Consider the following 13,222-nt stretch of genomic DNA (forward strand, 5'->3'; position numbering starts at 1 on the left):
AACATTTATTTCTCATTCTATAGTATTTCTCTGGATTACAACACTTTTTAAAAATTACAATACTTGAAAAAACTTTACTTCCTCTTCCTCATCACTGTCAGTTACATTGACAATGTAAGTGCTGGAGGGAGTAGATGGGGGGGATGGCAAAACCTCCTCCACCACTTCCACGTCCAGCTGTGGCAGGGGGCTCAGAACTCGCTCCTCGCTGCAGGTGCTCTGACAGGACACAATTTCAGGGCCCCCACAGACGTGCTGATTCTCACGTAGCCTCTCTTCTGAGTATGCCCTGAAACGATAGTCTTCATCCAGAGTGGAAAATATCACCCCCTGCCTCTGGTTCCTCTCCTCATAAAAGCCAAAGCACTGAGGCACTGAGCTGGAGAAATTCCCGTAGCCAAACGGAGCTCGGAGTGGGAATGTGCTGCAAGGGAAGAGATTCAAGGTTGGCTTTCAGAAATGCAGGGCTGCACAGTGACACTGATGTTCTGTGCTACTCAGCTTAATCTGGTTTTTAAAACATACAGATTTAAAACTGTGCCTAATTTCAGCACTAGGGCTGTAACAAGAGTCATTCAGATTCTGCCAAAGGAACATATTGGTTGTTGATGCTAGTGAGAATAAGCAGTGTGTAAGCAGGCAAAATTTAAATCTAATAATCATAATAATTTGTTAGGTTTGCTACTGCACAGTCAGGAAAGAAAAATGATGCCCTGTAAAGAATAAGCATCAGATTATTGGTGTTTGAGCTGCCCACGTGCACCAGGGCATTGAAGCCTTCTGTGCATGTTCAGCCCAGCAAATACCCAAGGACATGTGCTAGCTTGGAAATTGTTTGATTAGGGGACCTCTGATTGAAAAGGAAGAACCAGGAATTACTCCTTACACAAGAGTTCTGCAGACACTTCCCACCAGGCTGGGTTTCAGAAATTCAGCACTTACAGCAATCACAGTGTACCCAGGAGACATCTCCAGGACACACACACACTTTAATTCTCTCTGACCATTTCCAGAGTGTATTTACATTATCTCTACCTAATGCTCTTCTGCCAGAATCAACTGCACTTAGACCCACAGAGTGGAAAGAAGATACTTCTGTTTTCCACAGCCTCAGGAGTGCCAATTACTGCAATAATTGTATGGAGCCTTCAGTAACTGAGCACGCATTATGAGCAGGCTGAGGCCAGGGGATCCCCCCACACAGCAGCTACAGGAAGGCAAGAGCTCCTTTCCCTCCCTCCTTTCCCTTTCCACCTGCTGTCTGCAAGTCAAAAGACTCTCTGCCTTTCAGCATATTTTTTTTTCTTACTGGTATTGAAATGGTTTCATTACCTCGAGGGGAAACAGCGAGGTCCAGGTATGAATGAAGGGTGGCAAAATGGAAACTGAGGAGCTCCTCCAAACAAACTGGCTGGTTGTGCAATGGGAGCAGACACATAGGCAGGTGAGGGAATAAAAGGGGTAGCCTGGGGAAGAGGTAGACCTCTAGGAAAAACAGAAATCCCTGGGATCTCACTGTTAGAGACAGAAAACCTGCCACTAGTGCTGCTGATGTTACTTGGGTTTCTGCTGCTGAAGCTCTCAGCAAAAACAGGTGCAGGTCTCTTGAAGGAGAAATTGAGCCCAGGTGACACAAAAGCTTCTGTCTGAGCAGGTTGAGCAAAGTGCTGGGATGAAACTACAGGGCGCAGGGGCAGGGTTGGAACTCCAACAGCCACTGATGTGGTGCTTGCAGCCGTGGTCTGGAAAAAGGTCATGGGCCCAGCGTGTTGGATGGAAGAAGCTGGCAGATGGATGGCTGGAGCCTCACCTTCAGGAAACAAAACAGTTATTGATCAGACACGAATACCGAGTTCTGATAAACAGCATCACAGCAAGCCACAGCATTTCTGGGTACAGACAGAGTAATTCTCCCTGAGACATTTTCCAGCAACTCATGTCATTCATCTAATGTGACACCGTTCTGAGAGATGGGTTTGGAGCCCGCACATTAAAGCATTGTTCCACAAAACCAGGGGTGGAAGGAAGCTGCTAATGAGGGTCTGGTGAGGCTATGCCTTGTCCTAGTAAGGCTTCACAATGGGTTGGAGTGTATCTTCAGCTCAGAAGACCTCACAAGTCTACTGATGTGAGGTGAAACAAATTTATAACAAATCTGTGTGCTGAGGTGCCTAAAACACCCTAATCTCCAACATGTTTCCTTTTTTCTTCCATGTTTCATCAATGAACGTACCCACTAGGCAATTTTACTTTGAAATGTTTTGCAGAGCACAAATTTCAATGTACACTTTCAAATCACACTTCATCAACAGGGCTGCCTTTATAGGGAAGGATTTCACCAGAACAAAGCTGAGTAGTCTTTTGTTTTAATATCTTCAAGTATTACCACACAGCATATTCAGGCATTTCTTTTTCTTGTATCATTGCAAAGAAAGCAGCTCTTTCCAGGATGCTTGAAGAGGAAAATGCCATTGCCTGGATCTGAGCTATTTGCTGTTGAAATCCACTAGCCAAGCACTGACAGAGCTCTTTCTTTACGGAATATGCAGATCAGCTCTTACACTGGTCTGGGGGCTCTCACACTATTTCACTGCCAGTGTGGATTTTTTATAAAAAGAATCCTTAGAGAGTATCTGTGAGGTGGAGAACAAATGAGGGAAAGAAGCAGCTGTGGCTTAACATCTTAATTAGAAAGGAATTGCTGGTAAATAACCACAGTTTCTCTGGGCAATCTGTGCCAGGGCCTCACCACCCTCACAGCAATGTTTCTTCACAATATCTAATCTAAACCTACTCTTCTTTGGTTTGAAGCCATTCCCCCTTGCCCTGTCACCACATGCTCTTGTAAATACAAACTCTTACTGGAACAGGTAAACGCTGAATTTTCAAAATAATTCACTACTGAAAACTCACAGACTGGACGTCCAATGCTGTTCTTAACATTGGAGTTGACAAAAGAGTAAGTAGGTGATGAGAAGGGAAGGGTGACAGCTGGATTTGTAGAGATGGTACTCCGGGAAGTGCCCGAAAATGCAGCAGAACCAGATGGTGGAGAACACTTCTTTTTGTTTGGCTGATAAACCCAACCTGTAAGAGATGAAAAAAAGATGCAGAGAGCTAATATTTTGCACGGTTTCATTATTTATCTAAAGCTATGTTATCTGCAATTTGGAAGGATCTGATAAGACAAATCCAAAACCTCCTCCTTTAGGCAATGGCAATGCTCCACTTGTTTTGGTGAGCTGGAAATGGGGAATTCTACTGGAGATGGAAATGAAATAGAAATATTTGGGTATTGTTTAGAAGTTACCAAGTAGTAGCTGCTTGTGAAATGAAAAAATACCAAACACTGGGGAGTGATGTAGCCAAGTGATGAGGAAACTACATTCAGGAGAACATGACACTCACTGTACTGTGGGCTTTCAGTGTTGAAGAAAACCATGACTATTCCAAATGTGGTCTTTCCTCATTGTTTCCTTAACTCCTTAAGTCTCACATATATCTGCAGGTTACAAGACAGAAAATACAACCCACTAGGAGCCCTGGATAGATTTTGGAAGGTCACGTTTGCCTTTGCCTGACAACATTAACTAAACACTAACAGAAGAATTTATTATGAATTTACACTGAACTGCTTGGTTTCTTACACAGGTTAACTCTTAATGCAATTTTAAAGAAACTTTTTTTTTTCTTTTTTTGAAAAAGAAGAGAGGGAGAGTGACGCTCTTTTCCTTGTTTATGCCGCATTAGGCAGGATCATGAATAAGCAGCATTACAACAACAACAGAGAAAGGATCACAACACCTGGTATCTCAACAGCTTTTTAAAAGTGTTCAAAGTACTTATGCTCCATTATCTTCTGAATAAATGAATTAGTTAAGTGTACAAATTTTAACACTTGACAAAGGGCTGAGAAACATTTTCCACACCGTCATGTGGGAACCTCAAGCCTACACGTTGAAGAATCCCACAGAATACAATGCTGTTTGTGCCTCCTGTAACATTTCCTGTTCCTGCTTTTAAGGAATGGATGCATGTGTCACCACAGGCCACCTGGGCAGCTGTTTCTGGAGAAAGGAAATTGATGCAGCAGGTCAACTTCACAACAAACTCACTCTCTGGCCATTACACTACTAAAGCATTCAGAAGAGCTGCTGTAGCTGCAGTGTTCTAAGCACCAGCTTTTTGGATGCTTTAAAAGATTCATAGTTTTAAGCCACACAGGACTGTGTGCTTGAAATATCTGTTGGGGCTTTTTCCGAACTCTATGAATTGCTATAATGTAAGAGATCAAGTTTACAAAAAGCCCTGCACTTCTAAAGCATTCAGGTAAATAACTAAGCTGTTTACCAGGAAATTCCTCCCTGTGCCTCAATTTTATTCTGTTGGCTTCCTCATAATAGGGCTGCTTCTGCTCCTCAGTGAGTCTGCTCCACTCCAGGCCCAGCTGGACGCTGATCTCCGCGTTGTTGGCCCCCGGGTTGGCTTTGGCCACGGCAGCCCTGTGGATCCGGGCCCACACCATGAAGGCGTTCATGGGGCGCTTCACACGGCCGCTCTTGGTCTTGCTGAAGGGAGTGTCTGGCATCCCTGTGCAACAAGGCAAGGAGAGATCATCACCCTCCAGGGAATACAGCAGGTCACACTCAATATTACACCAGAGGATGTCTGGCAGCAGCATCACCGGAGCTTTGGGACAGATGAAACTCGGGGCACATTTGGAGAGCAGCTCCTACAACATCCTCCACTGCCCTCTGCTGAGTCACTGCAGGAATCAGGTACCTGGCTTCTCTTATGTGTAATTATAAAAAAAAAATAAATAAAGAAACAGGGATTGCTAACACACTAGTTCGGATTTCAGTTGGCTTGTTTTCTTATGAATTTATAAATTAATCGTTGTATAGCACAGACCACACCACTGCTTGTTTATTATCACCACCAGAACTATGTAACCAAAGCCCTGAGGATGCAGGGACTTGGGCTAAGGATGGTGAGGCTGCTTAGTCTCACACCTGTGCACTCCCTACCTTCTCAACCGTGGGTATTGCTGCTTTGGGTTTCTGCTTGGGATTTTTTTTTCTTCTTTTTTTCTCTTTTTTGGGATTTAGACACTCATTTTGTTGGAGGAACCTGTGTTCCCAAAGGACTGTTACGTGATACCTGGATTTGGCTCTATGTAAACACAGGCTGCATTTAAATTGAGCTGGCAAGATGATGAATCCACAGGCCCCTTAAAACTGATCCCTGAGCAAGCAATTTCCTCCTGGAAAAGGTTTAGAAATTAACTCTTTCACATCATCAATAAAGGGAAAAAGTCCTTAAGACTTTACTGAAGTAATTAATTTTGAAAGTCTAGATATCTAAAAATGAAAAAAAGCTTCTAATACAGATGTTTCAAAATGCTCTTCATTTAAGATGTCCAGATTTTTTCAGAGGTATATGAGTACTTCATAGCTTTAAAAATCAAGCAGATTCCTGACCTTAACACTGCAATCACAACTCAGTGTAATTCTGAACAGTGTCCTAAGGGGTTTCACACAGACAGAGAGCAATGTGACAAAACTGCCTTGATTGTAACAAACCAGTACAGAACTCTGTGCTCCCGTGCTTTTGTGTCTTATGCTGACAAGACTAGTGCTAAACCCAGCCCGTGCAAAGGGATGGTTTTCTATTCCACGTGTGTTCTCCTGCCTGATCCCCTGTCACCGCTGTGCCACCCTGCAAGCCCTCCGACCACAATACCTGAATCCGAGGGCAGCACTGTGAGGGGAATGTTTTTGGTTTCAACCTTTGGCCGCTGCGGTAGAGGCTGCAATTGAACTGGCACTTGTTTTACCGGCACCGGAGCCACATGCATCAGCTGCGAGGGCACAGCGCCTTGGGGCTGTACGTGGGACCGGGAAGGTAAGGGCTGAAACAAGACCGGGATATTCTGATCTTGAGGAGGGTTCCCAAACTCGCACAGGGATCCGGCCGGGACATCGCTCTTCTCCACCTTCACCGGGCGGGCCTCAAAGGCCACGCTGGGTCGCTCAGTTTGGACGGCAGCCCTTCTCCAGGACTTATTCCCTGTTTGCTCCAGGACCTTCTCCTCTTTCTGCCGGTCACCGCTGCCCTTTTCATGGTCCCTTTCCCTCTTGATAGCACTGCGCTCCTCCTTCTCAACCGCCGCCGCAGCCGAGATGCACCTGCTCTTCTTCGCTGCTCCTTCGCTGTGCCCGGGCCGCCTCGGCTGCTCCTGCACTTGGACGCGCAGCCCTCCGAGGGGACCCAGCACCTCCCTGTGCCTGGGGGGCGAGGCGGGAGTGGGCCGGGCGCGGAAGCGGCAGTGCCTGGCCCTGCGCTCCATCGCTCCGCCGCCGCTCCTCGGCCGCCGCCGCCGTTGCGCCAACGCTCCCCGCGGCCCCGCGCCGCCGGCGCGCACCGAACCCGCATCTCGCACCAACCGCGGGGCGCGCTCCGAGCCCCGGCCCCGCCGGCTCGGTCGCGCTGTGGCCCCGTCCCGCGCCCACCGGTGGGGCCGCCCCGACCGCCCGTCCCGTGCCCGTTGCTCGGCGCGCTCGGCCCGCGGCTCCGCGCTCCGCAGCCGCCATGGGCACCGTTGGCGGAGCCGCCCCGCGCCCCGCCCACCCTCCGCCGGCACCAGCGAGCGCTGCTCCGGGCCGCCCACAAGGGCTCGGCGCCGCTCTTTCCGCTTCCGTGCCGGTCATGCTGCGCTGCTGCCGGGCGGGCGCGGCCATCGCTGCCGGCTTCGCCCCGGGCTCCCTGCGCGGCCTCGCCATGGCCAAGAGCAAGTTCGAGTACGTGCGGGATTTCGAGGCGGACGACACGGTGCTGCCCAACTGCTGGATCGTGGTGCGGCTGGACGGCCGCAACTTCCACAGGTGCGGGCAGGGCCGGGGCGGGCGCCGCGGGGACCCCGCGGGCGCGGGCTGGGAGCGCTGCCGAGAGCAGGGGCCCGGTGGTGCCCGGGTTGCGCTGGGCTGCTGCTGTCCTGCTCTGTGAGTCCTGCGGGTGCGGGGCTTGAGATGCTCGTGTCCCCCACTCGGCCTCTCCAGGGCGCGGAATTCCACCGGGATTTTGTTTCCACGGGCAGCTGCAGAGCCCGGTGGTAGGGAATGTTGTATTAGGTGTGCTGGGGAGGGATAGCAGCTGCTCTGCAGGGATGTGTATTGGTGTTTGGAGTCAATGTGTGGCATTCGCCTTCCCTCGCCATAAATGGGGCACAGTTCCCTCGGCTGGTAGATAACACAAGCTCTTGCTGGGATATTACCTCTGGTTGTGGTAAAGCTCTTGAGTTTTGAGAAGTTGATTGATAATGTTGCCCTTATTAGTCTGAGAATTAAAGACACCCTGTGAGAAAGGGAGTTTATGGAAAATAGTATTTGTTATCCATTTCCAATGAAAATACATAAACCAGCTGTTTTGAAAGACTGGTTAGGGTCGGATACTGGTGGGAAAGAGAATGAGTTATCCAGAGTGGATAATGAGGATTTTTGTTCCTGCTTTTCATTCCTGGAGGGAATTCTTTTGTTGATATTGTCATGATTCTGGAAGTCAATATTCATACAGAGCAAATATGAGGAAAATAAATGGGTTAGCATTTTAAGTAGCTTTTAAAGGGATTCTTATGCAGCCATTTTTCCTTGAAGGTTTTCTGAGCAGCATGAGTTCAAAAAGCCAAATGACGACCGTGCTCTGCACCTGATGACCAAGTGTGCCCAGACAGTGATGCAAGAACTGGAGGATATTGCTATTGCTTATGGACAGAGTGATGAATACAGTTTTGTTTTCAAAAAGAAGAGCAGGTGGTTTAAAAGAAGAGCAAGGTAAGAGCTGCTTTGATACTGAAGTGAACTTGTTTTTAACATCTCTTTATAATTCTTCTGCAGATTTGCCTTTATGAGGAGGTTACGAGGTTACAAGGAGGGCTGGTGCTTGCACTGCAGTTAGTTCAAGTTTTTCATGTGCATTCTTTACATGTGATCTTTCAGGAAAATCTGTTCAATAATACAGAGCTTGTAAAAAAGTTATATAAACAACTTGTTATATAAACAATCAAAGCATTATAAACAGACATTCTTTTAAGAAAATATTACAGTTCTGTAATACAGAGGTACAACAGTACCTCTGTTGTTCAAAAATCTCTGTGCCATTCCTCATCTGTTTGGCCATTATTTAAGAAATGCTGCCCTCCACTAGAGTTATCACTACTGATACCTCAGATAACCACAAATATATAATCACACTCATGTATTTTTTTTCTTTTTTTTCTCTTGTTCTGTGTTTGCAAGTAAGTTCATGACTCATGTGGTCTCGCAGTTTTCCTCAAGTTACGTGTTCTATTGGAAGGATTACTTTAAGGACCAGCAGCTTCTGTACCCACCAGGATTTGATGGACGAATTGTGTTGTATCCCAGCAACCAGAATCTGAAGGACTACCTCAGCTGGAGGCAAGCAGATTGTAAGTGTCCCTAGAAAAGAGAGATCTGTTGAGTTCACTTGCTCTGAACAGAAATACCCTTTCAGCCAGTATATTTCTATATACAGTTGTCAGTGAAAGAACAGCAGGTAGGGTGGTGGTTTTCAATAATATTAAACTTGTTCTGGGCTTTGTATGGGTACTGGCTGAAATTTGGAGTGTTCAGGCTACAACTACATTTATTTCATCCTGAGAATGAGTTTGGCACAAGAAATATTAGAACTGCTAATAAAATTAATAATTTAATTTTGATGTCCAGAGTTGGCTTAGCCCAGGTATTCTTCTTTAATGAAGAGATGTGAATATTCAAATTCACAGCAGGTAGTAATCAAAAGTGCTGAATATTCTGTGTTAGAACAGACAACTGGATTTGTCTCTAGACCTTTGTCAGTACCCAGTCACTACTGTCAAATGCAAATAATTTACATTATACATAAACACCCTTCAGCCTCTGCTCTGCCCTTTTCACTTCTGAAATCTGTCTTCTAGTCATGATATGCAGTACCTTAAAAACATATTATCAACATTGTATCTTCTTTAGAAACTGATTCTATTAATTCCCCATTACTCTTGGCTGTTTCTTGGATACAGCTGTGGAAATAAAGCTGTTTTTTCCTAAGTAGTCACTCTGATTTTGTAAATAATGGTCCTCACACTCATTTCTATGTTTTCTCTAGGCCATATTAATAACCTTTATAATACAGTGTTCTGGATGCTTGTCCAGCGAGGTGGTTTGACACCAGTGCAAGCACAGGAGAGGCTCCGGGTAAGAGTCAGCTGAAGTCATGGGTTTTTACAGCTAAAAATTAAATTGTAAGGTTTTCAAACTGTCTTGCTTGCCCAGCAGCCCTGGCTTGTCCATTCCTACTGTAATAAGTTTGTGGGTGTAGTCAACAACTTCTTCAATTGTGCAGGTATTAATACCACTAGCAAATAATGTAATTTTGGTGAAGTGTTAGCAGGGTTTTAAGTTTTCAGTTAGCAATTTCAGAAATCATAAAAATGTCATAAAATGTTCAGTATCAAACCACATGAGGAACAGTGGCAGAATTCAGGTCCTGTTTATTGCCAGTCCCTTCTGTAGTGTTTTGTCTCCTTGTGCAGACTTCAGCAGATTATTCCTGTTTTCTCCTGGAATCTGGTGACTGTCTTCTATTTGTCTTGAAAATGTAATAAAAACCCTCTCAGTTTTAGTACTCATTTGGCAGTTGGAATTAATTCCTCTGTTGAGAGAAGCAATTAAACTTTGTGACTTAAAGGTGAAAAACCTTTACAAATGTCTGTCTTGCTTCCGATATTCACCCCTCCTCTACCCTAGAGATACAATTTGTTTTTTTTTCTCTAAGAATATTTTTCTTTTCCTTTCCTCTCAGGGAACTTTGGCTGGAGATAAGAATGAAATCTTATTTTCTGAATTCAGCATCAACTACAACAATGAACCTTTGATGTATAGAAAAGGAACTGTCCTAATATGGCAGAAGGTAAAAAAAACCAAAACACTTGCTTTAGGCTCATATTTTAAATTGTTACACTGTGGCAGACAGACTGCACTGTAAGAGCACCACATGTATCTCCAGTGTATGTCTAGGATTAAATATAATTTAAAATTAATTATATTTGCCGTATAATTATGTGTAAGATGACTCATTGTTTTGGAGATGTTTCTGAGAGCGGTTTCTATGAGCATAGTATAACAACCAGTCTCTGAAGTCTGGCTTAGATACAAATTGTGACCATTGAGATGAAACCTGTGTCAGCAGATGACAATGGGTGCATCACTGGGGCCAGGCCCACCCCAGGATTAGGTCCCAAGTATGTCCATGCAAAGGAATTACAAACTTCTGTTCAATAAGGTGGCTCAGCTCATACTTGGCTTAGTCTTCTTCTCCTTTAAGGTAACTTGAAAATGTTCATTATTCTACAATTGCGTCATTGATTTAGTGGGAGAAATTCCTGTCCTGTGTTTTTTTATTAAATTATTTTTTATTAGAAATTTTTAATCCACTCTGGAGTCTTTTACATCTGCTAATATGTCAACTGTATTTTCAGGTCAATGAAGTCATCACTAAGAAAATAAAACTGCCAAAGGAAGAAGAAGAAAAAGAAGTGGAAGTGACCCGGACTAAGACTCAAGTTGTTCCCCTGCACTGTGACATCATTGGGGACCAGTTCTGGGAGGAATATCCCGAGATTCTGGCTGAGGACAGTTGATAGCTCTGATGAGTATAGCTGGTAGTTTACATTTTGCTCAGCTTGGGCTGTTGGCAAGTGAGGAATACGAATGGAGGCTGCCAGAGTTTGACCTGTAACCCTCTTCAGCAGTTACATTGGGTTTAGCACTGTTGCTGCCTGAAAGGAAGACACTGGTGCTGTCTGATATAGAAGGTTATGCCCACATGGAAAACTAAAATCATACTCTATTTTGAATGCTAGGAACTCATCATGAATTAAGACTGTTCCTGCCTTGTACACGTGTATTTATAAAAAGAGTATGTAGAAATTCCCTGTCTTTCTATAGAATTTTAAAAATGAGATATTTCATTGAACCACTGAACTATAAAAAAGCCTACATATTTGAACAGAAAATTATTATTTTGATTTTTGTTTTCAACTGAGATGGATCAGAATACTTCAATTGGGATTTAACATTAAATCTCAAGGTTGGTGTGTTTAGTCAGATAAGTGACAAACTGTTCAACTGCCTGATGTCTGATTCTTATTGAAATGCAATGAAGTACCCCAGCAGTTTTCTATGGTTGATTTTAAAAGTATTTGTCAAATGTACAGGATTTTTTACTTTTAAGAAATATAAATAATAGTACCCTCCCTGCTGTATTTTATTCTGTGGCCTTTCTCATTTCTGGGACTTGTACTAATAAGTGGTGACAGTTCTAAACAGTGAAGTTAATAACAAAGATCCTGTTGTACAGGCTGGAATTCTGTTAGGACATGGATAGACATCTTCCCTCATGTTGCATGGCCTGGGAATTCACCTGTCTCCTATTGTGCACAATACAGCATTTTTTTAAAAAATAAGCACAATGTAGCAGAACATTCCAGGTGCCTGAAAAGAGGGAGCCAGCAACAATTCCTGCTGCTGTTTTCTGATGTCTCTGGGAATGACAGGGCAGTGCTGCCCATTCCTGTTTGTTAGAGGGAAGGGAGGAGTGTGTGTTCCCTGCTCTATGCACTGTTCTCTTCTGGTTTAACTGTCACCTAAGACCCTTTTGTCAAAATCGACCTCTCAGAAAATATTTCTGCTAGTGGACAGGGGCTTGTCCCAGTGTAACTGCAATTGGAGGGAAATAACTTATTTCAGTGTAGAAATACAGCTGTAATGATAATGATAGGTGTTTATATGGCTGTTACTGCTTCTAACCAAGCTGGTTTCAAAAAAATCCCAGAACAGTAACTGGGCCAGTTGATGCTAATGAAGAGATGGTCAGCAGTTGGGACTGGCCATAAAAATAGAAAGAAAGGATCAAATGTGTCTGAAGAAGATCACAGTACTGAGTTAAATTCCAATGAATTCCCTTATCAGCCTCCTCTGTTTCCACTTCCTGCAGAAGAACTTCCACATTTAAGGCGATGTGGTTTTGGTGATTTTCTTTAAAAAAAACCAAACTGACCAAGTGCTGATGTAAACTTCAACTTTCCAGGTTCTTCCCGAGATTAGGCAATGAGTCTGAGTTTATAATAGCACAGGGCTTCCCCCTACTTCTCTGTACTGATTAAATTCATGGAATGAGAGGATGTATTTTGGTTTTAGTTTGCAGAATGGACTGCATGATTCTGAGGAAGAGGATGTAGCTTGACAGTGAGATAATGATTCAGAATGAATCATTGCACCAGTCATTTACCCCAAGAACTTTTTCTTTCTCTGTTGGTTTTTTATCTTCTAACACAAATGCAATTTATTTGGCTTTGAAATTCCATGGTACTGCTTGGTGCCTGACTTTGGACATTACATACGAAGCAACTGTTCCAGAACTGGTAACAGCTGGATTTAGGGCTGAGCTTGGTAACAGATGAAAGATTAAAAAATAACTTGGCAGTCATGATTTACATTTGGAAAGTATTATATAGGGTTTTTTTATTTTCCATGTAATGGTTGCCTGATACATTCTACTGTATTTTTATGTATGTACATTGTGTGTGTATATAAAAAACCTGTATTAGGTCATAGTGTTTTCTAATTAACTCGTTCTTACAATAATATGGAATACATCAACATAGCTGTTCACATATGGATGCAGACTTTGGAACCAAGAGAAGAATTGTCTGTACAACCATGGCCTTTAATTTGTATTAAGATAAATGCTAGAGAAAGAAACTCCCAGTGGTATCCTCATGCATAAGGGGTACATGTATATGAAAATAACTTCCCAAGCAGCAGCCTGATGTTGGTGGCACACACAACACACAGGTATTTCTGTAGCTGCAGGAGTCCTGTACTGTGACCCAGTGAAGAAAGAGGTTTCCTCTGAATTTGGTGAACAAACTGTGACTGATGTATTGCTGTAACAAGAAGCATTAAAGCTACGGGAACCCCTTATGAAACATTAATGGAGGTGGTGAATCATTATAGTAAAACCAATTAAAAAGTGTTTCCTTGCTGTTCCTGAGTGAAATGACTCTGCCCTGTGTATCCTTTAATGCATTAAACTGCAAATTACATTGCGACTGCCTGTTGCCCAGGTGGCATTTCACGGCCTGGGGCAGGGGGGTTGCACCAGGGGG

At 44.0% G+C, this 13,222-nt stretch overlaps 2 protein-coding genes across 4 annotated transcripts; one reads left to right on the forward strand and one right to left on the reverse strand.

Moving 5' to 3' along the window:
- On the reverse strand, positions 1 to 6,584 carry SOX30 (SRY-box transcription factor 30). The gene is made up of 5 exons (XM_063413481.1): positions 5,743 to 6,584; positions 4,351 to 4,590; positions 2,914 to 3,087; positions 1,333 to 1,810; positions 1 to 424 (listed from the first exon to the last, which is right to left on the reverse strand). Exons 1-5 carry the CDS (start codon positions 6,347 to 6,349, stop codon positions 55 to 57), a joined length of 1,869 nt encoding a protein of 622 aa, XP_063269551.1. The 5' UTR covers positions 6,350 to 6,584; the 3' UTR covers positions 1 to 54.
- Positions 6,585 to 6,679: 95 nt separating this feature from the next.
- THG1L (tRNA-histidine guanylyltransferase 1 like) lies at positions 6,680 to 12,665 on the forward strand. 3 transcript variants are annotated; one of them, XM_063413483.1, is made up of 6 exons: positions 6,680 to 6,884; positions 7,653 to 7,829; positions 8,295 to 8,464; positions 9,160 to 9,248; positions 9,856 to 9,963; positions 10,532 to 12,665. In XM_063413483.1, the coding sequence occupies exons 1-6, from the start codon at positions 6,709 to 6,711 to the stop codon at positions 10,691 to 10,693; spliced, it is 882 nt and encodes a 293-aa protein (XP_063269553.1). In that variant the 5' UTR covers positions 6,680 to 6,708; the 3' UTR covers positions 10,694 to 12,665. The 3 variants fall into 3 exon arrangements, with proteins under 3 accessions (XP_063269553.1, XP_063269554.1, XP_063269555.1); XM_063413484.1 differs by lacking the exon at positions 6,680 to 6,884 and having other exon boundaries at positions 7,690 to 7,829; positions 8,299 to 8,464; XM_063413485.1 differs by lacking the exon at positions 6,680 to 6,884 and having other exon boundaries at positions 7,763 to 7,829; positions 8,390 to 8,464.
- Positions 12,666 to 13,222: the final 557 nt, after the last annotated feature.

Source organism: Prinia subflava, chromosome 16, assembly GCF_021018805.1.
Source record: "Prinia subflava isolate CZ2003 ecotype Zambia chromosome 16, Cam_Psub_1.2, whole genome shotgun sequence".
NCBI lineage: Eukaryota > Metazoa > Chordata > Aves > Passeriformes > Cisticolidae > Prinia > Prinia subflava.